The sequence below is a fragment of the Myxocyprinus asiaticus genome, chromosome 24 (assembly GCF_019703515.2).
Source record: "Myxocyprinus asiaticus isolate MX2 ecotype Aquarium Trade chromosome 24, UBuf_Myxa_2, whole genome shotgun sequence".
Taxonomy (NCBI): domain Eukaryota; kingdom Metazoa; phylum Chordata; class Actinopteri; order Cypriniformes; family Catostomidae; genus Myxocyprinus; species Myxocyprinus asiaticus.
In genome coordinates, this window is record NC_059367.1 from 21531602 (window position 1) to 21556395 (window position 24794).

At 40.7% G+C, this 24794-nt stretch overlaps 1 protein-coding gene across 1 annotated transcript in view; it reads left to right on the forward strand.

The window, feature by feature from the left end:
• The window catches only part of sema3bl (sema domain, immunoglobulin domain (Ig), short basic domain, secreted, (semaphorin) 3bl), a 43505-nt gene that overhangs the window by 11911 nt on the left and 6800 nt on the right, over positions 1-24794 (forward strand). The window contains exons 2-12 of the mRNA XM_051652502.1: positions 563-720; positions 5015-5077; positions 13140-13259; positions 17323-17413; positions 18296-18412; positions 19556-19704; positions 21626-21740; positions 22151-22220; positions 22303-22447; positions 23181-23412; positions 23509-23600. Coding sequence (XP_051508462.1) covers positions 563-720; positions 5015-5077; positions 13140-13259; positions 17323-17413; positions 18296-18412; positions 19556-19704; positions 21626-21740; positions 22151-22220; positions 22303-22447; positions 23181-23412; positions 23509-23600 — 1352 coding nt within the window. The remainder of the gene's footprint in view (positions 1-562; positions 721-5014; positions 5078-13139; positions 13260-17322; positions 17414-18295; positions 18413-19555; positions 19705-21625; positions 21741-22150; positions 22221-22302; positions 22448-23180; positions 23413-23508; positions 23601-24794) is intronic.

The window sequence follows — 24794 nt, forward strand, 5'->3', positions numbered from 1 at the left end:
GGATCTGGGATGGTAACACAAAGATTACACGTTAAACAGAAATCACAATCCAGCTCTTGAGCAAGGCACTTAACCTCAGCATGTTGGAGTCTAAAATGAGTCTTATGCAAGTGGTTAAAATGCTTCTGCTAAGTACTGACATAAACTCCCTATCTACAATATTTGGACTTGGTCTGAGCAAATAGTCATGCCAATAAAGCCCAATTAAATGGAACTGAGAACGAGAGAAACAGAGAAAGAGGAGTTTAGTTTTGAATTCCAAATCCTGATCCCAGAGAGCTCCCTACAGCAGTGTAGAACACCAGTCGCATTCCACAACAACCCCAAGTGCTTTTCCTGCTGTTCTAGACTGAAGAACAGCTCTTTGCATGTCCTGTTTCTGTACTTTATCACTACCCAACGTTCTCTCCTCATAAAGTCACTCTGCTTTGACAGAGAGAGAAAGATTTCCCGTAATTTTTCTGTTGAAATGTGGTTTTGGTTATCAGGATATTCGTAATTCATACAGTATCTGTCTGTTTCACTATTTCACTGTTTCTCAATTTCTCTCCATTTCCCACAGATCTGCTGGCCACAAACCGTATCTCTATCTTCAGTGGTTTACGTGGCGATCTGCACTTGTCGGCAATGTTTTTGGATGAATATCATGACAGGCTTTTCCTGGGAGGGAAAGATGTTTTGTACTCACTGAGACTGGATCACATGCATGATACTAAAGAGGTAACTTGCACACACAAACACTGTGATAAGCATAGGAAAACTGTCCCAAGAAAAACAGGTGTAAGAGTTGAGAAAATGTGCAAGTGATGATGTTGGTGTGTAAGTGACTGTTAGAGAGAGATGTCATGTTATTCTTTCTGCTCTGCTGTAGATGCTTATCTACCTACAGATAAGTTCAGCAGTCACTGATGAATGCTGACACATTTTAGACATGATTACAAGGAAATAATTTGAATAAGTGAGAGAAGGACAAAGGGAAAGAGAGAGCCAGGGGCAACATGCTCCTATTTTTTAATTTTTTATTAAGGGGGGCACTAGTGGCAATTGATTGCTTGGTGATCTAGGTAATATAAAATGTGAGCAAAGAAAAAAAATTATTTTTCAGCAACTTAGTTCTTTATATATGTGAGGCATGTTGGTTTAGTTGTACAGCTTTTGTTTAGCATGCAAAATTCAAACCCTTATCCAATATATCCTGATGCAATATATATGGGTAGATGATGACATAATTTTCAGTTTAAATAAGCAATCTGTGGTGCAATTAGATTGGACTGACAACACTTAAACACATATATATGCGATTTCTGTCACAGAAACCCATTTTTTTTTTACCTGCAATAATCATGTAATTTAATGATCAAATATTTGTTTTCTTTAAAACTCTTTCTTTCCATGCATTTCCATGAGTTAGAATTTTTATTAAGCTCATATAAACTGACCACACTTGTGACAAAGTGTTTAGGCCACAATAAGACATATAAACACATAATTGTTCTTTGTTAGATTTTACAGGCTAGATGTTTGGTGCCCCTTATTTTTTTTTTTTATAGATGTAGTTTATAGCAAAGTTGAGTTATGATAAAAACCTTAGTGTGTAAAGAGATACTGAACTAAATGGACTGTAAAAGCAGAATTGCTTTGGTGCCACTTGTCTGTTGGACAGTTTTTTCCAATTAACTTTGTGTGTGTGTGTGTGTGTGTGTGTGTGTGTGTGTGTGTGTTTGCTGCTGAGCTTAATTAAAGCCTATGTTCATGTGAATGGGTCAGTGGAGCCTGGAGCACAAGTGTGGTAATTTTTGTATGTATGTATGTATGTGTGTGTGTGTCTGTGAGATCACACCCCATGTCTCCAAAGACCTTATCATTGTGTGTGGCCTTGTTAGAAGATATGAACAGGAAGAGGAAGTGTATTGCCATGGTGACAGACATGTGGGAGTGGCTGCCACCTCTGAGGTTATGACCCCTTGACCTTTGGCTCAGGGACAGACGTTTTCTGCCTGGTCAGATCTTTATGCACTCTGTAAGGCCTTCATACCACTGCTGACCACAGTGTGTTCACATATATTGGTTTCTATACTGAGAATGCAATTAAAAAAAAAAAAACAGACTTCCTTCTTCCCTCTTGGGTGTGTATTTACTGCTAATCCCCATCACTACAGCCTTTATCTCAGCTGATCTCAGTTCAGTATAGGGAATCTTGCCCACCTATTTATTTCAGAAGGCTGGCAGGATGCAATTGTCTAAGATCTGTAAAACCTAGCTTCCGGTTTTCGCCCATGATTAATGAACTATGATTCATCTTAAACGCTGTGTATCCGGGACAAATAGAAGGGGAAAATGAGTGAGGCTGCTTTAGTGAGTCCAGGGGACCCTTGCCCTCATAATATGGGTTTACAGTACAGATATTTTTCATTAATGATCACTTTTAAGGACAAACACTAACATAAATGACAGTTACATTAGACCAGTAACAATGTGTTCTCGGAAAATATGATGACTAACTAAGGAATCAGGAAATATCTTTAAGCGTAGGAAGGATACTGGGTAATGTAGTTGATTGCAGATTCCGGATGTCAAAATGTGTAAGAGCTCAACAAGGTAAATAAAACCAGTGACTCACTAATTGTTCATATGAGTGCTGGAACAGACATTTCTGTGGTGATCTAATATTTTGGGCTGGAGGAATCTCTTTGTAACCACCACATGACCCAAAGAGGTCTGACAAACAAAAACTGACACACTTGATTTATTTTTGGCTAGGTGACATCCTCAACATGTTTGCAGTTTACTCATAATCATTTCATCCTGCTAACAGACTGATATCTCTGATATTATATTTGCATGATGAATGAAAATGTTGTTTACTTATGCTTTCTAATGCTATGTGGAGCATAGAACCAATGCAAAGAAATTTGCTTTTGATTATAAATGTTTGCAGATCTGTACAAACAATCCCAGTCTCAGTGAGGTCTGAATGTGACAGAAGTTCTTTGCCTTGCCTTGGAGATTGATCTGTGGTACATGAGAAATTAATGTGTTCGGATGTGCATGATATATTTTGATAGAGGACTCATTTCTGTGGCAGAGTTATTAGAAAAGTGAAGAAATTCTTAAAGGTTTTGACGTTTATTTCTCAATCACTCATAATATGAGATTAGGTATTGCTGACTTTGACACTCACAGATTAACTGTTTTCATAAATATATTGTTTCATAAATCTATGGTTTTATTGCTGACACCCGTGGGGAGACACTAACAAGACACAATCACACTTTTTCTTACATAGCCACCCTCAGAGACACACAGACCCCATTAACACCTGGTAAAATGATGCGTTTCGGGTGATCTGATACCAGGTGGTCAGCGTTAAATACAGGTGTAAACGTAGTGCAAAATGTTTTGTCATCAGATCACAAAAAACACATATGAAGGTAGTCAAAAACGCATGTGACCACATCCCATTTGAGGTGTAAATGCTATCTGTCCTGAATGCGTCCTGGACAGCAGTGAATCGCCAACTCTCACCTAAACCAAGAGTTTAAACTTTGCCAGTTACAAGTAGCTTTAAAAGGAAATAACTATCTGATCTGAAGATTTGAAAAAGCGAATACATAGACAAGCACAAGAACTTTATGGATCTTCTATGTGTCTAAAATATCAACATGCAAAGACACAGATGACAAGCACACACATCTGATACTAACACAGGTACTAACACAGGTACTCCACAAAACCAATGGATAATTCTGCTTGAAATGTTACCTTTGTGCTTAGATTGAATTTCAAGTGCATCTGGGAGAAACAGCATGCAAGTTTTATTGCGCTTTCTTTTGTAACTTTTTTTGTGTTTTATTATCATGCAGTAGCACACTGACAAAGTTATTGATGTATGTCATCATGAAATCAGAGACCCTCCCCTTGAAATTTGAACACAAATGGTCACAGGAGACACATTTAAGCAACCAGGTGTAAACAGTGATTTGTCTCTTCTGACCACATGTGATCGGATCACCCGAGACGCATCTTAAAGGAATAGTTCACCCAAAAATGAAAATTTGCTGATAATTTACTGACCCTCAGGCCATCCAAGATGTATATGACCCTCTTTCTTCATCAGAAAAGGATTTAAGATTTCTAGGAAAGTATCCCAGGTTTTTAGCTTCATCCAATGCAAGTGAATGGACACCAGTTTTTGACAGTCCAAAAAGCACACTTTGTCAGCATCAAAGTAATCCACAAGACTCCCGCCGATCAAGTAATGTTTTCTGAAGTGAATCGATACGTTTGTGTGAAAAACTAATTGCTAATTAAAACTTTATTAACTTTAAAAAATTGCTTCCTGTAAACACTGAATACCTCACGTCGCTGTTGTGTGACGTCATCACGGCGTGTTCACATGAAAATTCAGAAGTTCCACTCTGTTTACCACAGAGGAACGTACTTCAAGCGAGAGTTAGATCAATACAAGCAGCTACAGAGAGCTGGGGAAAGCGCCGATTTAAAGTTAAAAACTTTTTAATTAGCAAATTGTTTTTCACACAAACGTATCAGTTAACTTCAGAAGACATTACTTAATCAACTGGAGTCATGTGGATTACTTTGATGCTGCCTAAATATACTTTTTGGACCGCCAAAAATTGGTGTCCATTCACTTGCATTGGATGAAGCTAAAAACCTGGGATACTTTTCTAAAAATCTTAAATCCCGTTCTAATGAAGAAAGAAGGTCAGATACATCTTGGATGGCCTGAGGGCGAGTAAATTATCAGCAAATTTTCATTTTTGGTGAACTATTCCTTTAATGTCAGATGTAAACGGGATCACATTCTATTTTCCCCATATATATCTGTCTCTGTTTAACAGAGAGTGTCTAATTTTGTTTATTATCTGAGCCTCTGGAACCGCAATTAGTTTTAACAAGTGAATGAGTTTGGGTGTGACAGAGCTGTGGTAAGTGTATGTTTTAATTCATGATGAGGGAATACATTTAATATATTCTTCCTCTTTATTTCTAGATCCATTGGCCTTCATTGCCTGGTAACCGTGAGGACTGTATTCTAAAAGGAAAGGATCCTGAGGTGAGTGACTAACTGGTTCTGATACTGCCATCACTGAGGCTTTGTTCAGACAGGCATCAAAAATAAATTTTTTTGCGGATCCAACTCGTTTGTTGTCTGAACAGCAAAAATCCACATGAGATCAGATTTTTACAAACCCAGTATAAACCACATAAAGTCAGATATTTAAAAATACATTTCAGGTCACATCGTCACTAATACATTTTTGGTGGAAAACGTATTGATTTTGCTACGTTTATGCCTCTAATCCACACTGAAACGGTGTTTCCGCTATTTGGAGACTTTTGAAAAGTTCTCTACTGCATACTTTGCAAAACAATGTTAGGAAATAGAAAATTTAGTTTTCAATCAATAACATATTAATGTGGATTTGGCCTCAGTCTGAATGATCAGATTTCAAGCAGTATTTTCGTCATTCAGGTTGTGACGTGATTGTTACGTCATGCGCAAAGCACAGTAGTGTCTCCAGATGTGTCTGAATTCACAAATTTTCACTCACATGTGGCATTTACTATGTATTAAATTGTAAATGAACCAATAAGAGAGTGGTTTGAAGCATTAATGCATAAATTTGTATATATGAATGCTTATGTTGTCTGATGCGCTTCATGAGTTCAGCACCATGGCAAGATGCCATGATTGATAACAGTAGAGGCAAAATTTCCATTTTACTATCTCATGTATCTTGCCATTGTGCTGACATAATTACAATGGCAACTGATGTAGATATCCAATCTACAGCAGTCCAGTTTCATAACTTACAAAAAAAACATGGCAGACAGTCGATTTGTTTGCAGTCAAATTAGAATTGTCTGCAGTATGAATAAAGCCTTAATTTTCCCCCCAAAACACCAACAAACTCAAAATCTGGGTCAGTGTGTCAAAGCTTTCATATTTGGAATGTCCAAATGTAATGTCCTTCCATGAATATCCTCAATTCTGTAGATGACATTAGCAATCATTAGAATCCCTGAAACTTGGTTTACTTGTCAGTGTTTGGTTAGTGTGATTCTTAAACTTATTGCAGATGAATTGTTCTAGAGTTTCAAATGAAAACATCTGTCCATCTTCTGATTGTGCTGAAATTGGCGTGTTGAGTGGAGAGAGGAAGCCAAACGCCCATAAAGGATATTTGATCCACTCACTTATTGTTGTCTTGCTGCCAACCATGTGTATGTGTGATTCATGAGTCTCTTAAATCTAATGACCGTAGTAGGCTGTCCCAATACACACACCATAGTTAAAATTTCATTTTTTGCTCCCCTTTGCTTTCTCTTTCAATTTCTGTTTCTCATTCTTTTTCTTTTATTTCAACCTCTCCCATTTCATCTTTCACCACCATAAACATGTAAATTATGTTCTGAAATCTGTCTTTCATGTCCCCTGTCCCTATTGGTGGAATGTCTCTCTCTCTCACACACACACACATTTAGAGAAGTACACTCTGCATCTGTTAGTGTTTAGTCTATTAGTATGTTTCGCTCCTAAAGTGTAGACGTGAGATGCCTCCATGGTTACACGCTCTGGTGGCTGTCCTGGCAGTATTGTTTGATGTGACAGGTGAGTGTGATTTCACAGCAGTGTTTTAATGACTCTGTTCATTGTGTGAGTATGCATCGGAGAATTAAACAGGATAATTGTTTTTCATTTAAGTTCTAGCTCAGGGGTCAGTAACCTATGGCACGCGTGCCAATGCTGGAGGAGTAATCACTGGCACGTTAGTATCGGCGAGAGAGGAGTTTTATTTATATAAATTCCGCACCTGGGGTTAGAAAATCTGAGTCTATTCCAAATATAAATTAAACCTGGAAATAAAGTTTTAGGATTTTGCAGGTGCGATTTACCGAAAAGGGCTAAATAGTTGATCGGCTTGTGATGTGCGAATGGCTTGCATGCTCAGCACGAGTCTCGTCACATTTTAATAGTGTTTAGCCTCCCATTTAATAGTGTTTAGCCACGCTCGTCTGCCCCTATCGGGTTTCCGGATGAGTCCGCCAGCTCGTCTCACGGTGAGTTCGACCTCTTGTTCGGAGCCCGCGAAGCTGATGGGCTCTCGAGTGCAGCATCGGAGAGCGGGTTGCGAGGACAGGCCTCTTCCTCCCCCGTCCCAGGCTGTTCCGGGGGTGGTCACAAGGAGCCAGGTAAGTGCTTCGATGTCCCTAGACTCAGTACGGCCACGACATGGTGTGGCACCTCGAGCTCCGCCCCACCGCGAGGCCCCACCTGCCGGTACGTCCGACGACATTGTCCCTTTGGTCCCCCTCGTGCAGAACTTGGATGCGTGGCTTGTGCTTTCCAATCCATTGTGATGGCTGGTCCGGACCATCCAACTCGGCTACGCGATTTAGTTCGCCAGGCGTCCGCCCAGGTTCAGCGATATCCACTTTACCTTGGTGAAGGATGAAAACGCTGCTACCTTGCGCGCGGAGATCGCCACCCTCCTACGGAAGGGTGCGATAGAACCTGTCCCTCCGGCCGAGATGAAGAAGGGGTTTTACAGCCCCTACTTCATCATACCGAAAAAAGGTGGTGGGTTGCTAATCCTAGCTCACTCTCGGGACATGTTGGGCACACAGGGACTTGGTGCTCTCGCACCTCAGCCGATTAGGGCTTTGGGTCAACTGGGAGAAGAGCAAGCTCCTCCCGGTTCAGAGCATCTCTTTTCTCGGTTTGGAGTTGGACTCAGTCTCATTGACTGCACGCCTCACAAACGAGTGTGCACAGTCAGTGCTGACCTGTTTGAAGGCATTCAAACAGAAAACAGCGGTTCCACTGAAACTCTTTCAGAGGCTCCTGGGGCATATGGCATCCTCAGCGGTGGCCACCCCGCTCGGGTTGATGCATATGAGACCGCTTCAGCACTGACTTCAGACTCGAGTCCCGAGATGGGTATGGCGCCGCAGGACACATCGCGTGGACATCACGCCGGTCTGTCACCGTCTCTTCAGCCCTTTGACTGACCTCTCATTTCTACGGGCAGGTGTTCCCCTAGAGCAGGTCTCTAGGCACGTCGTGGACACGACATATGCCTCCAAAACGGGCTGGGGCGCTGTTTGCAATGTGCATGCAGCCGCCGGCTTATGGACGGGCCCACGGCTGTGTTGGCACATCAACTGCCTCGAGTTGTTGGCAATTCTGCTCGCCCTGCGGAGGTTCCAGCCGTTGATCCAGTGCAAGCATGTGTTAGTTCGGACAGACAACACAGCAACGGTAGCATATGTCAACCGCCAAGGCGGTCTGCGCTCTCGTTGTATGTCACAACTCGCCCACCATCTCCTCCTCTGGAGTCAGCAGCACTTCAAGTCGCTGCGAGCCACTCATATCCCGGGCGACCTCAACACTGCAGTGGCCGCGCTGTCACAGCAGGTTACCCTCAGGGGAGAGTGGAGACTCCATCCTCAGGTGGTACAGCTGATTTGGAGTCGATTCGGACAGGCACAGGTAGACCTGTTCACCTCTCAAGAATCCTCCCACTGCCCACTCTGGTACGCCCTGACCGAGGCACACCTCAGCATAGACGCGCTGGCACACAGCTGGCCCCCTGGCCTGCGCAAATATGCATTTTCCCAGTGAGCCTACTTGCACAGGCTCTGTGCAAGGTCAGGGAGGACGAGGAGCAGGTCATCCTGGTAGCACCCTACTGGCCCACCCAGACGTGGTTCTCGGACCTCACGCTCCTCGCGACAGACCCCCCCTGGCGAATTCCCCTGAGGAAGGACCTTCTTTCTCAGGGACGGGGCACCATCTGGCACCCTCGACCAGACCTCTGGAATCTCCATGTCTGGCCCCTGGACGGGGCACGGAAGACCTAAGCGGTTCTCCACCCGCAATGGTAGACACGATTACTCAGGCTAGGGCCCCCTCTACGAGGCGCCTGTATGCCTTTAAGTGGCATCTGTTCGCTAAGTGGTGTTCTTCCCGACGGGAAGACCCCCAGAGGTGTGCAGTCGGATCGGTGCTTTCCTTCCTGCAGGAGAGGTTGGAAGGGCGGCTGTCCCCTTCCACCTTGAAGGTGTACGTTGCTGCTATAGCAGCACACCACGACACAGTGGACGGTAAGTGCTTAGGGAATCACGACCTGATCATCAGGTTCCTGAGAGGCGCCAGGAGGCTGAACCCCTCCAGACCACACCTCGTTCCCTCATGGGACCTCTCTGTAGTTCTTCAGGGTCTACAGAGAGCCCCCTTTGAGCCTTTGCAGTCAGCTGAGCTTAAGGCACTCTCTTTGAAGACTGCCCTCCTGACTGCGCTCACTTCCCTCAAGAGGGTAGGAGACCTGCAAGCGTTCTCTGTCAGTGAAACGTGCCTGGAGTTCGGTCCAGGCTCCTCTCACGTGATCTTGAGACCCTTGACCGGTGCTATGTGCCCAAGGTTCCTATGACCCCTTTTAGGGACCAGGTGGTGAACCTGTGAGCGCTGCCTCAGGAGGAGGCAGACCCAGCCCTGTCGTTGCTGTGTCCGGTGTGCGCTTTACGCATCTATTTGGATCGCATGCAGAGCTTTAGGATCTCTGAGCAGCTCTTTGTCTGCTTAGGTGCACAGCGGAAAGGAAGCGCTGTCTCCAAGCAGAGGATCGCCCACTGGCTCATTAATGCCATAGCTATGGCATATCACACCCAGGACGTGCCGCCCCCGGTAGGGCTACAAGCCCATTCTACCAGGGGTGTAGTGGCCTCCTGAGCCCTGGCCAGGGGTGCCTCTCTAACAGACATTTGCAGAGCAGCGGGCTGGGCAACACCCAAGACCTTTGCAAGGTTCTACAGCCTCCGGGTGGAACCGGTTTCATCCCAGGTAGCGGCACGCAATGCAAGCGGATAAGCCCAGGATAGCCAGCCAGGTGTATCGCTGGCACATAGCGCCTTTCACCTTCTCTGAGCTGAAGACATGCGCCATTAATTCCCAGTAGTGTTCACAAACTATGTTCCCTGGTTGACTTCCTCCGAGCCCTGTGGCAGTCGAGTCTTCGGAGAGACTCGCTGCTGGCCCAGTACACATGCTAACTAAGAGTCCTGTTCTGGGGTAGGTGCTCCGCATGTTGCGGTTCCCTGTAAGGTAACCCCATGCGATGTCTATCTTCCGCTAATTCGTTTCCCTGTTGGCAAACTGCGTCTTCCTTGGGCAGAGCCCACTCTGCCACAGTCTCCATGTTTGTAGTAACTCCTCTCCCGTTGGGTAGGATCTACCATGAGACTTCTCCACATGGTCGGCAAGACCATGTGACATATTTTCCACTTAAATATCCCCCCCCCTCTTTGGACGAGGTGTGGTCTCCGCAGTGTCCTCCCCTTGAGAGAGACACCCCACGACTAGACCTGGTGGCCCAGTCGGATAATCCCCCTTGTTTTTTAGGGAGTGGAAAAAAAGAAGGGGAAAAGAGGCCACGACTGGGTTAGCCTGTCTCTAACTTTTGGGTAGATGACTTGTCCCCAAAGGGCCGTTCGACACTCTATGTTGGGGGAGGTTATGTGTTGGCCTGGTGTGCTGGCTACGAGGCACACAGTTGTCTGCCCATCACACACCCCGAGTTCACGTAACACAGTTCAGCCAGTTGCGTGTTTTGTATAGGGATCCCTAGTGTCACTACATCGACACAACTTTGTGTGAGTGACAGATAGGGAACGTCACGGTTACTTGCGTAACCTCCGTTCCCTGATGGAGGGAATGAGATGTTGTGTCCCTCCTGCCACAATGCTTAACTACCCGCTGAAATGGCCGGACCTTGTCTCGGCTCCTCAGCATAAAACCTGAATGAGTGGTTGCATACCAGCTCCTTTATACCCGTATGTCCGGGGGAGTGGCATGCAAATACCACTCGCCAATTTTCATTGGCCTTTTGTCAAAGACCAGAGGTGTCTCGGGCTCCCAAGAGTGACCCCTAGTGTCATTACATTGAAACAACGTCTCGTTCCCTCCATCAGGGAACGGAGGTTACGCAAGTAACCATGACGATACTACACATGCCCTACAATATGTAAAACTATTAACATGAATTTGGCTTAATAGGAAAATATATACATTTTTGTACATTTCGTTAAAACAGCTGCTATAGCCTGTGCAAATCAATGAACACTGTGTGTCAAAGTTTTATTTTATTTTGTTTTTCCCTGCTTTCTGCTAGACCTGTAAGCCATTTTGGGGTCGTGACCCACCCTAGAATACAACTCTCACACTCTTCAATCCAAAAAACGACTGGTACATTGTGTTGGATCGCTCTCTCTGTCTGTCCTGCTGGTTAACATCTGGTCGCAGTTTGACCATCTGCCTGCATCTTTTTTGACCCTTGTCCTTTCCTTAATTTATGCTTCAGTGATTTTGACCTGACACAGTCAATGAGGCGGCAGACAGGTGGCCATAGTTAGAGTGTGCACATGTTGATTGTGTGTGTTTGTAAGTGTTCTTCCTCTTTCTGAACCTTCTGTAATTGGCCCATGAGAGCTTCTTTCCCATGTTGATAGCTCTGATTGGTTTTAAGTGATAAGTTTTAAGAGGGGATAATTTTATAGCTATTTACTCACTCTATTCCTCTGATACATTAAAATGTTGCTGATTCCTGTAATTCCATCCAAACACACAAATATCAGCCACTCTCACACCAAAATCCATCATGATCAGGAACTGCACTTGATGAGTTTAACATGTTTGGCCAATGTATATGTGTGTGTTTGTATGTTTGTGTATCTGTGTGCTGTAATCATTAGCTGTGTCTGAAACCTAAGGCAGCTGTCTTGCTGGCTGTAGCCCAATCAGTACATTTACATGCACTTTAAAAGTTCGATTTTAGGAAGACTAAAACAATGATTCGTATTTTTAAAGTGTCATATAAACATTTTAGTCAGACTGAAATATTACCAGTTTTTTACTCCAATTTTTGCGAAGTTGAACTAACAGACCTAGATAATGCGATTGAAGCTAGGCTTCGTCAAATAAGTTCAGAGACGCAACTTCTTGGAGAGCATTTTTGCATGATGATAGCTTGCTGTGCTTAAAAGTGAATAATATTCAGCACAGTAAAACCCACTGCAAAACGTTTAGTCTCTTTAATGCTTTAAGTTTAGTCCATCAAAGCATTGCATCAACAACACATTACAAGACGATCACTGTCGGATGTTAAATCCTCTGCTGTGAGTAATGTTCCAGTGTTTTTGAGGTGCTTTGGAGAGATTAAAGTATTTTGCTGATTCTGTCTGACACTGCTTAAATAAATAGTTGCAGTTAGAAAGGTTAAACTGCTTGATGTCGTGAACTAAATGTGTGTACATGGAATATTATCTTGCCCTTGTGTGCTTTTGAATGTGCAGTGAGGATCACCCAAGACTCCCAAGCTCTCTGTTTACATTGAAGTGCGTCATTCTATGTTCAGAATGTGCATTCGTGGTTTTGTGCCATTCTTTATTGAAGCCTTTCTTATTTCTTACTTTTCTTACTTTGATAGTTTTGTGCAATAAGATGTTAGTTATTTAGCCTTTTTATTTGTTGAAAATCCGTTAGTCACCATGTTAAAGTGCTGGGCTTAGCGTCCGTATATCCCTCTAAAACGCGTCTGATCAGGGTCACTTGACCATAACGGAGCATATACTGTATTATATATTATTATCCTTAACAGCAACTAGTCGATTAGTCGATCAAACAATGCACATACTAGTTGATAATGAGAACTGGTAGTTTTGCACATCCCTAGTAACTACAACGCATATTTTCCTTTAAAATTTAAGTCGTTAATTTGAAAAATATGAAAAAGAACATTAATTAACTGCTTGCAGCTGCTCCTTCAGACACCATTTTTATTTTTTCCACCAACCATCAAACCACACAAACAGGATTTTGGAATATCAGGGGTGTTGAAGGATGCACCTGGGCTGCCATAAAAAACCAACCAGATGCTGACATCTTAGTTGACAGGATTTTACGCAAAGTTTGGTTTTACATGTGCTTTGCCTTCCAACATCCATATATTGCTTGAGAAGGCAGCATTTGTTAGCTTTCGAATACAGTAATTAAGATTGTACCCTCTCTAATTCTAAATAACTGTCTTTACTCTCTTTTGTTTTTGTATATGGTATAGACGGAGTGTGCTAACTTTGTACGGTTGCTGCAGCCGTTTAACCGCACTCATCTACTGGCCTGTGGAACAGGAGCATTCCAACCCGTGTGTGCATATGTATATATTGGACACCGCGTAGAGGTAACACACACACACACACACACACACACACACACAAAATCACTCGCTCCCACAACTTCACCCTTAGTGTGTTTGTGTATGCACATCAGGAGGATCTAATTTGCTTGTGTATATCAGAGAATAAACTGTTAAAGTTCAGAGGTCAACCCACCAACAGGTTGACCCTGAAGGTCAAGACTAGATCATGAGAGAAAAGACAAAGCAAATACACACAGACACTCACAAATTCTGTAGCAGAGGAGACATGCGGGAATGTGCTTTAACATGAATAGACAAAATTGTTACCAAAGTGAGCTAAATCTGACAAAACATTCCTTTGGGGACATTAAGGGATAGACTCATAAATAAATAAAGCAAAAATTGTTTTTAACAAATTCTAAAAATGCAAAAAGATTTCTTTTAAGATTAGAGTTAGGATGTGGTTAGTGTCACCTAGTATATAGGGTATATAGTTATATAAGGCCTATAGCAATTATAATTAGCTTTATATTAAAACAACAGAGGTCTATGCTGCAAAACAAAGCCAAAACTCAGTAACTACACCATCACTGAAACTGAGAAAAAATGGCTTGCATAATGTGTATTATAAAATAGTCTCACTCTGTTTTCCATGAATCTGAGCATAGTTGAGCCAAACCTGTCTGTCATAGTTCAGAGTCTAAGAGACCCGATTTCAGTCATAACTCAATTTGGATAAAATGTACTCTTTTGCATTTTGCCTTTGCAGGGCATTATGATACAGTATGTATGGTACAGTTTTTTTTTTTTTATCACAAAGTAGGCATACCCTTTTCAGAAATTCCCTGTTATCCAATATAGGAACATTGTTTTGGGGTCAATTTGACTGCAGCAAAAAAACATTTAGTTAAAATATAATAAATCAAAATAACTGGCAGAGGTATAAATAGATCAGAATATTTTAGGATGCTGAGTGACTCCAGTCAGGCTTCCTAAGCAACCAATTGGCCCAGTTGCTAGGGTGGGTATAGTCATGTGGGTTACCTTCCTGGCTCTTGGTGGGGTGCGTGGTGAGTTGTGCGTGGATGCCACGGTGAATAGTGTGAGCCTCCACACACGCTAGGTCTCCACGTTAACGCACTCAGCAAGCCACTTGATAAGATGCACAGGCTGTCTGTCTCAGAAGTGGAGGGAACTGAGATTTGTCGTCCACCACCCGGATTGAGGCGAGTCACTGCACAACCAAGGGCAGTTCTAGGGTCAGTGGACAACTGGGGCTTAGCACACTGACATCCATGTATGCATCATAATACACGGGATGCACTTTAAAATATGTTTAAAAGATACATCGGCAAAGAGTCAATTTTTAAATTAAGTAAAAGTCTTTCAATATTGTTTGTTAAAGAATACAAAACATAAAAAGTATGCCTGAGCATAAAATGAGTTGGATTGAAAACGTTTCAGATCTACCAGCTGCTTTATTCCACCACTGTAGACAATCATCCACAGTCCTCCTTAATAATACCACTCTATGCTATTATCATTTTTAATCAAACTCATTGAACACAGGCTATATGTTTAAAACCTACAAATCCAGAGCCATGACACCAAGCTGTTATTCCTGTTAGGAACCTGCTTATAGAACATCCACAAATTATATCATATTCATCAACAAAAATGCGTGATCACAAAGTGAGAATACCAGACTTTCCAAGATGTTAGATTAACAAACAAAAGTACAGCACAGGTAAGGTTTAACATGTGCACTGCTGCAGCCGTGGATGACAGAAAAATCAGTCCATTTCTCTTTCATATTATGTTGACAGTGAATCCAAACTTATTTCCAAGTACTGCATTTTTAGAAGCTATTTTTGTGAGAATAAATAAATGCATAAATTAAGAAAGATTATCTATAACAAGTAAAGATTCCTTACCCATTCATCAATCACATAATTAATTTTATATCAACTATTCTTAGTATACACAAACATGGATACATAACACACACACACACACACACACACACACACACACACACACACACACACTTGTTGAGCCAATTATAATCAGGGCTTGAGTTGAGGGGGATGCGAGGGGATGCTATCCCCCTTGTTGCAAGAAATACCAAAAAGCATCCCCCTTGTAAAACCACCATCCCCCCTTACCATCCCCTTTAGATCAATTGTGTCAGTTATTACTTAGAACTAATCATGCAAGTAAAAGATTTAATATTTAATTTTAAATTATGTTTGATAAATAACAGACTTTAAAAATGGGCGATTCGCCGGTCAGAATAAGATTTCGACATGTGTGAGTTTGCCAGATTTCTATAGGTGAAATCCCCCAATCAGATCTTGACACTTGTAGAGTTTGGATATATTCTGCCAGGGTGAAGCTTTAGTCCCACAATCTAGCAACCTTGAATGTGCAAGCTCTCTCTCCACTGTGAAAAAAAGATGCCGGTTTTCTGAAAACACTGGCAAGTATGTCGGAGTTTGTGATGGTTTGATTTGTCCTTCTTAGTGTTCACATGAAACTTTCGCCACAAGTTTTCAAATGTCTCACGCACTTTCAAACATGGTCAAGTAGTAGATTGGAGTACAAAAAATGTGTGTCTGCAGTGAGCAAGCAATCTAGAAAATAACCTTTTTGCATGATCATAACGTGGATTCTTTTCACAAAATTAATCAGCAAATACAATTACTAAGGGCCAATGAAGTGACGCTCATTTTTGTCCTGATCTATTAAATTAAAAATACATAAAAAATGCAATTCACACAGACCATTTACTTGAAAACACCTCTTCTATGATGAACATTTTTCAGTTTCTAAGTTTAAAGTCATATTGATATTTTTCTGGGTCTTAAAGTAAAAAATGTCATGTGGAGTCCAGAGACAGTAATAAAAAAAAAAAGGTCAAAGTTTCATTAATATCTGAAATTCCTGAAAGAATAAATGTTGGCATGACTAGTGCAGAATAATATTTTATTGTTATTTCTTAAAAAATAAACAGTGAAACAATTGTTTTAAAATATGATTCATATTTTAGAATGCATTTGCCCACCAAATCAAAATCTTTGGGTGTAACCACAATGTAAGTAGCCATTTTGTTGTTTATGTTGACCATAAAACTATAAAACACAGTAAAATAGTGTTTTGTCAGTATTTCGTTTGCTGAGATAAACACTGGTACTGAGACTATTTAGTATAGACGGGCCACTTCTATTAAAATGAATGGGAGAAATTGGAATGCCCAGCAGTCAATGGATGTAGAAAGGAAGATGTTTAAAAAACATCTGATATTTATTTTGACATGTTTATGAAAAGGCACATTTTGTTCATGTGGTGTAACCCTGAGAAAAATTCTTGATATTTTTTTACTGAAAAAATTCATAATATTTATAAAAAATAAAAAATACTTTTGGCTGGATCATGTGTAACTTCTTATCAACGATTGGCCAGTTTACATATCAGTCAGTACTTCTCGTCCGATTGGGCGGTTCTTGTCAAGAGTGAATGAAGACACTGTTTGATGCGCAGCGAGCAGAATAGCGGTTCTAATAAGGATTTTTTTTTTTACTGTGTGCATGAAAACACGGTGATTAGTACAAGGTTATAAAAACATATATAAGCACACCCCTAGCACCACGCCTGTGCACAACCACAAGGAATCAGAGCGCATTGGGAATTGGGCATGCCAAATTGGGGAGAAAGGGGGATTAAAAAAAAAAAAAAGAAAAACAATTATTTTAGGATGTGAAAGTGAATTGTATTTAGTAAAGTTTTTGTACCTGGAATGTCTGAGACTCCAAACAGACCCTAAAGTACTGTAACATTTTCATGAAGGATGTTTGAAGCATGAAGCAAGTTATCCATTTGAAATTTAGTTTATAATCAGTTCTACTAAGATTAGGAAAGGTCATGAGGTATTAACCTGATATGTTTTTGGAAATATTAAAAGGTTCTTAGGTTCTCTCTAACCCCGCACAGAACATTATTGTTAATAATACATTACAGAATAATTTAAGTGAATAATGAATTTATTAATAAGTAAAAGTAGCACTAGTTTATTGTTAAGGAGAATTTTCTGTCTTCTTGTTGGCAGCATGTGTTCAGTTTGGATCGTACCACAGTGCAGAATGGGAGGGGCAAATGTCCCCATGACCCCAAACTACCCTTTGCAAGCACCTTCACAGGTACAGTTGAATGTGGAAAAAAATACATGAAAGTGTGTGGGGAAATAGTGACTTTGATTTATAAGTTGCTGTGTTAAAGTTAATGCCACTACATGTTTGTCTTGTGTGTTTATGAATACAGTATGTCAGAGCAAGTTTGTAAAAGTAGTTTGTGTGTGGGATTTTGTTAGTGTGTGTGTATTTTGGCTCTTGTGCATGCAGGGTGGAGGTTTGAGCTTGTCAGTTGTCATTGAGTTTATGGGCCGCTGTAGACTGACTGCTCTGATGGGGGAAAGTTGAGGTCCTCTTCAGGCCAGGTTTTGTGTATTTGTGTTTTTGGGGTGGTGGGGGGTGGGGGGCGGGTGGTTACAAGGTGTGTTACAGTCTTTCGGGGCAATGACACATCTCCCAATGTGTGTGTGTGTGTGTGTGTGTGTGTGTAATAACACACAATCTTGGCTGTTCTTCTATTGACAGATACAATGCATTATGGGACAGAGTTTTAGGATTGCATATTCTTGAACTTGGACATTAATGCGCACACTGATTTGACAGTGTGGACTTGGACACACAATGCACACAGATATACACACAAACATAGTTTTCTCTGATAATTTATAGGGAAAAGAGACAATGTGTGTTTGTGTTTAAAACTAAAGGCTGACACATCTTTCATTACCACCACCCTAATATTATGAGACACTATGTGTTTGAGTGTGTGTCTTACAAAGGCTATCGACAGTATATCAAGTTTCATCTGATTTTATACTGATCTGTGTGTAAGCGTGTGTGTTTTCAGGCTGACAGTATGTTGTAACGGAAAATATTACAGTAAGGCATCTTTTCTTGCTCTCATCCCCCTGCTTCTCTCTCTGTATGAATCTTTTTCTGTCTGTCTTGCAGGGGGAGAACTGTACACAGGTCTGACTGCAGATTTTCTGGGCAGAGACTCTGTGATTTTGAGGAGTTTAGGGTCTCGTTCACCCATGCGAACAGAGACAGATCAGAGGATATTACACGGTATAAAAACACATGATCACCTCCTACCAGATCTCATGAGCATGTAACATTACACAATGAACACATGGGTGAACTTACCAAGGATTAATAAATACCACACGCAAAAGTTTTACCTAATCTTATTTAGAGTATGGTTACTGAAAATTATGAAACTTGAGAAATGTAAGAAAATATTTTTTTTACCATAATATTTACAGATTGTGAAATTAACCCTTTAAGCTCAGATGGGCCTGCGAGAAAAAAAATGTGTCAAAATATTAATAACTACAGTCTTGACCAACACAAAATATGTATCATTTGAAAGCTAAGAAGCTCTTCTTTATAATGCATGTAGGCATTATGACAAAAACTGAATAAGTGCTTTGAAATTTGCGGACAAATCAAAAGTGTTCCGTTTTGATAATTTATTAATAATTTTGCACTGTATGTATTATTATCAGAAAAAAACATCAAACTCATCAAATAGCCATGTGTCATATGTTGTTGGAAAGCTCTCAAAGATTAGAATACAACCAGCTTATTTGTTTTATGTGTTCATGTGAACAGGTGTTGCTCATATGCCTTATTTTTGCTTATAACTTCTGGAAAGATAAACAAAACATAAAATATCACATACCATTACTTAGAGAAGGTGATTATCTTTAAAACGAGCCCACACACAAGGTAATCAGATGCACAGATCATTAGACAATTGACATGAAGCACAATGTGCACAGTCCACACAGCATCTGGCTATCTGTCATCTTGCAATCTGGCTGAAAACATGTTAGCTTTCCTGGATCAGATGGTGTCATCGGAAATATTGTAGCATTATGAAACATTAAACCAATCAGATTGGGTTCAGATCGGTGCAAAAAGTCATCCATATCTGGGCAGAGGGACATGTGGTTGGTGACTGTTGATGAGATGGTGCCAAGTACATGACACAGACCCAATGCTGACTCAAATGGCACAGAATGAAACTCATTCTGTGAAATCTCATTACTAAAATCATGTCTGCATGCTATGCAAACCTTTTCATTGTTGTGTTTGCATGTATAATTAGTTCTTATGTAGAATTATTATGTTTTATTTAAAGAGTCCATACACCTGAAATGCAGTGACAAGAGAAGCGTTATATTGTGTGTGTGTGTGTGTTTGCAGATCCCAGGTTTGTTGCAGCCCACCTCATTCCTGACAGCGCAGACAGAGATGATGATAAAATGTATTTCTTCTTCACTGAAAGAGCAACTGAGACCACAGAGCGAGACGATGAAGGAGCTATACACACACGCATTGGACGAGTGTGTGCGGTGAGACAAACTATCTTCATCACACCTTACTTCCTGATTGTCTACCAACATTGTCAACTTTTCACACAATTGCCACTGTTATGGCTAAAACCCTTGAAATAATCTCTTATAAATTAGAGGCTAATGACCAAAAATATGCAAAAATCACAGACGCTTGAAATTGCACTTAAAATATCCAACACCATCCTTTTTATTGCAAGGAAACAGATACAGACTATAACCACTCTGATCTTTTAAGTAGGTATGCCATCAAGGCTTTATATAGGAATTCCTCAATGATGTCGTCCTATTGTTAGCATCACGAAAGGGGAATCCCCTTCCTGCAATGCCACCTATAGACCTGCAGATCACCAAACACACATTTAAGAATTTTTCTGAGCAAAAGCATGTAACAGCCATACACACACATACATGCACAAGCAGGAAACCAAAGAAGACCAGCATACTGGAATGATCCGTTCCTTTTTTCAAAACCATACACACAGCTGCTGGATGGTTTGCATACCTTTGAATCAATCACACACTTACCAATTACCCAGTAACGTACACACACACACACACACACACACACACACACACGCACACACGCACTCACACACACACAAACTATCACACACACATAGGGGCTGTACAAATCTTTTTTGTCATTCAGAGGTCAGTGTTCAAAGAGCCAGGGGTCAATCACACATTACTGTCACTTTGACTGCTATTCATTGTCCAACTGTACCACATTCCCAATTACACACACATTTACACTGCAGAGAGGGCGATTATCTCCACATATGGCAATTACACAGATTTAAAGTAATTTAAACCACTCCTGTGAGTGTTTGAGATTTTAAACGTAGCTGTTATGCTTCTTGGGATCCATGACGATCCTTTCCTTACAGTGTTGTAATCTCCATAACTGGGTGATGCTCTGAGATATTTTGGGATATCAAAACGTTCTTGTTCCCACAAACTTATCTGAATGTTTATGGATAAGTGAGTAACACAAGCACACACTTTCACTCATTCACTCATTCATTCACTCCCTCACTCCCATATTATTACCACTCTTTATTCCCTACTCTTCAGCAACATTTAGAAGGTGAATGATTTAATTAGTTTATCTGTAGATTGTCAGCTGTCTTTGTTTTAGAATAACAAGGCCCGGGTGTACTTAGTTTAGCTGTGTTCCGGATCGTATTGCGTCTGGTCGACCACATTGTCTTTCAAAGTTCTCTTTTGACCATGAGCAAATCCGGGCTGCATGTGGACAGTCCACGCAGCCTGTGCTAATGACGAAATATCTGTCATGCATACTGTGCATGGAGCAATCAGCTACATGGACAACCAAACTATATTGTTGCCTTTAGACTGAGTCCCAACGTGCGTACTTATACCATGCACTCAAAGTATATACTTTGCTGGTGATTGAAATGTGCATTCTTTTAAGTGTGTAATATTGGGACATATTATCACATCATAATATTGCATCTTGATAACACAGACCCCCTTGTGTTAGCATGTCACTAAATTCATTACTTTAATCAATAACTAGGATCATGCATGTAAAAACTGGTGTGACAATCTTCGAGCTCACATTCCTTGAAGTTTCTACAGCTAAAATAGTTTAAACAGAACCATCTCTTCCATTGTGCAAGTTATTGTGGGCAGTATTAGCTGAAAAAGCATGCACAGATGCACACTTTGAAAATTTGACAGAGAAGGTATATCCAGTCACCTTTAGCAGACTATTTTCAATGTACTATGATTTGGGACACACTAATTCTGATTTTGCAAATCATTTAAGACGGATAGTATGAGCATGGTAATGCAGGGATAGTCTCTTGTTTTCATTGTGGTTGGTCTAAGGGTAAAAAAAAACACTGGGATTCAAACTGCCTCATCATCATTAATCATGTTTGTGATGTTTCAGAATGATGTGGGTGGGCAGAGAGTTCTGGTGAATAAGTGGAGCACATTTATTAAAGCCCGACTGGTGTGTTCTGTTCCTGGACCTCACGGCATCCAAACACACTTTCATCAGCTGGGTGAGAAAATAAATACACATACACATACACACACACACACCCTTTAGGGATAGTTCAGCCAGAAAAGAAAATGTTTTCATCATTTACTCATCCTTATGTTGTTACTAACTTATATGACTTTCTGTCTTTGTGAAAACCAAAAGAAGAAGAGGTTAAGCAGAATTTTTGCCTTAGTCACTATCCACTTTCATTTGATCTTTTTTCCAAACTCCTTTTGTGAAAGTCAAATGGGTTTGGAGCAACATGTGGGAGAGAGAATGATGACAGACTTCACATTTTTGGGTGAACTATCCCTTTACCCCTTTTATTTTACATTATATAAGCTAATATTATAAGCTTGAGACATAATTTTGCTCTCTTGCACTCCTTAAAATTGTACTGCTTGTTTGTTTATATGTGTATATGTGTAGAGAATGTGTTCCTGTTAAGAACTAAAGATGAAACTAATCCAGAGATCTACGCAATATTCAGCACCATCAGGTTTGTCTGCTGTTGTCATTTTTTAATCATTGCACAAAGCACTGATGTGTGTGTTCATTAAACAGACATGTTCTCTCTCCAGTAATGTGTTTCAGGGCTATGCAGTGTGTGTGTATAGTATGACTGATATCCGTGAGGCCTTTAACGGGCCGTTTGCTCATAAAGAGGGTCCTGACTATCAGTGGGGACCTTATGAAGGACGAGTCCCTTATCCACGACCAGGAGTGGTAAGAAAATATGCACATACATACATACATACATACATCTTTGTTTACATGTCATTTTCTACTAAGCAATGCAAGACCCTGTTTACACTTAGTGTTAACATCATCCAACGCTTCTTGGAAACATTATGATCTGATCACTCAACCTTAAGAGGTGGTTAGGAATGCTTATGGCCACATCACATTTGCAGTTGCAAATGTGTTTATAAAAACTACAGCACTGCACAAGACTTCATAGAACAGTATCACTGTGCAGTAACAAACTAAACTAAAGTGATGGGTGTAGTCACTAAAGGACATTTTCAAAAATGTAATTTCATAATTTACTCACCCTCTTGTTGTTAGGTAGAATGTTGACCACAGTCACCATTCAGTGTCATTGTATGGAAAAAAAGATGTAATGAAAATAAATGCTGACTGAGGCCTAACTTTCTGCCTAACATCTCATTTTATATTCCACTGAAGAAAGACGTGTAATGGGTTTGTAACAACATGACAGAGAGTAAATTATGGCAGAATTTTTAATTTTGGATGAACCATCCCTTTAAAACTATATATTAACAGTCTTGACTGACAACTTGTGAAAGGATCACCCAAGATGGATGTTAATACCTGGTGTAAACGGGGCCAAAGTAAAACATTTTTTTTTTTTTTTTTTCAGATTGTACACCCCATGTCTACAACACTTTTACTCTTTTTTTTCTCCAACTCCTTTCTCTCTCTCTGTGTCTCTCAGTGCCCCAGTAAGATCACAGCTCAGCCTGGCCATGCCTTTCGTAGCACACTAGAGTTTCCAGATGCAGTGCTACAGTTCGCAAGAACACACCCACTTATGTGGCGCCCTGTTTACCCCTCCCAGCGGCAACCACTGCTGCTCCGCACCGGTGCCCAATATAGACTCACACACATCACTGTAGACCGCACTCAGGCTGAGGACGGATACTATGATGTCATGTTCATTGGCACTGGTAATAGGGAGTGTGTTATAAAACATCACTTAACACTTGGGTGTATTTTTTATTCTTGGTGACTTGTAGAATAACTGTGACCTTTGACCTCTTCAGATATTGGGACTGTGCTAAAGGTTATCGTACTAGGAAATGGTAACTCACTCACCACTGAGGAGATCACACTAGAGGAACTGCAAGTGTTTAAGGTCTGTGAGCACAATTATGTGAATGTGTGTATATCTTTGAAAGTATTTTGTATGTGTGTCTTAAGGTGTGTATTTATATGTCTGTCTTTGAGGTTATCTATGTATGCGTGTCTCTGTGTATGTTTGTACATTACAAGGCTAAAAGTATGTGGATACCCAACACTACACCCATTGCTGATCATCATTTCAAAACCATTGTCATTAATAGAGAGTTGGTCCTCTTTTTGTTGCTATAACAGCTTCCATTTTTTGGGTGAGGTCAGGCCCTGACATTGGGTGATGGGACCTGGCTTGCAGTCAGCATTCCAATTCATCCCAAATGTGTTCAGTGGGGTTTAGGTCTGGGCTTTGTGGGGGACAGTCAAGTTCTTCCACACTACACTTAGTAAACCTTTCGACTGGATTCATCAAGGGCAGTACCGCATAAAAAATCACTGACCTCTTTGTTACGCCCCATTTTAATAATAATGTTTGACTAAAGAGATTGCGTGGCTGCATGCTTGATTTTATTCAACTGTTAGTAAAGGGTGTTAGTTATGCTTCAAGGTTAGGATACTTCACCCAAAAATGAAAAAAATAAATAAATAAAAATCATTCTTTCATGCCATCCTAGATGTGTATTACTTTCTTCTGCTGAACACAAACAAATATTTTTAGAAGAATATTTCAGCTCTGTTGGTTCCTTTAATGCGAGTGAGCGGTGACCAGACTTTTGAAGCTCCAGAAATCACATAAAGGCTGCATAGAAGTTATCAATACGACACCAGGGGTTTAATATATGTCTTCTGAAGCGTTGCAATCATTTTGGGTAAGAAACAGATCAATATTTAAATCCTTTTTTACTATAAATCTCCACTTTCACTTTCAGAATGTGAAAGTGTAAGTGGAGATTAATAGTTAAAAAGGATTTAAATATTGTTCCGTTTCTCACCCACACCTATTATATCACTTCTGAAGACATAGATTTAAACACTGGATTCATATGGATTACTTTTATGATGCCTTTATGTGCTCTTTGAAGCTTGAAAGGTCTGTTCAAAATTCACTTGCATTGTATGGACCTACAGCGCTGAAATATTCTTCTAAAAATATTTGTTTGTGTTCAGGAGAAGGAAGTCATACACATCTAGGATGGCATAAGGGTGAGTAAATGATGAGAGAATTAAAATTTTTAGGTGAACTAACCCTTTAAAT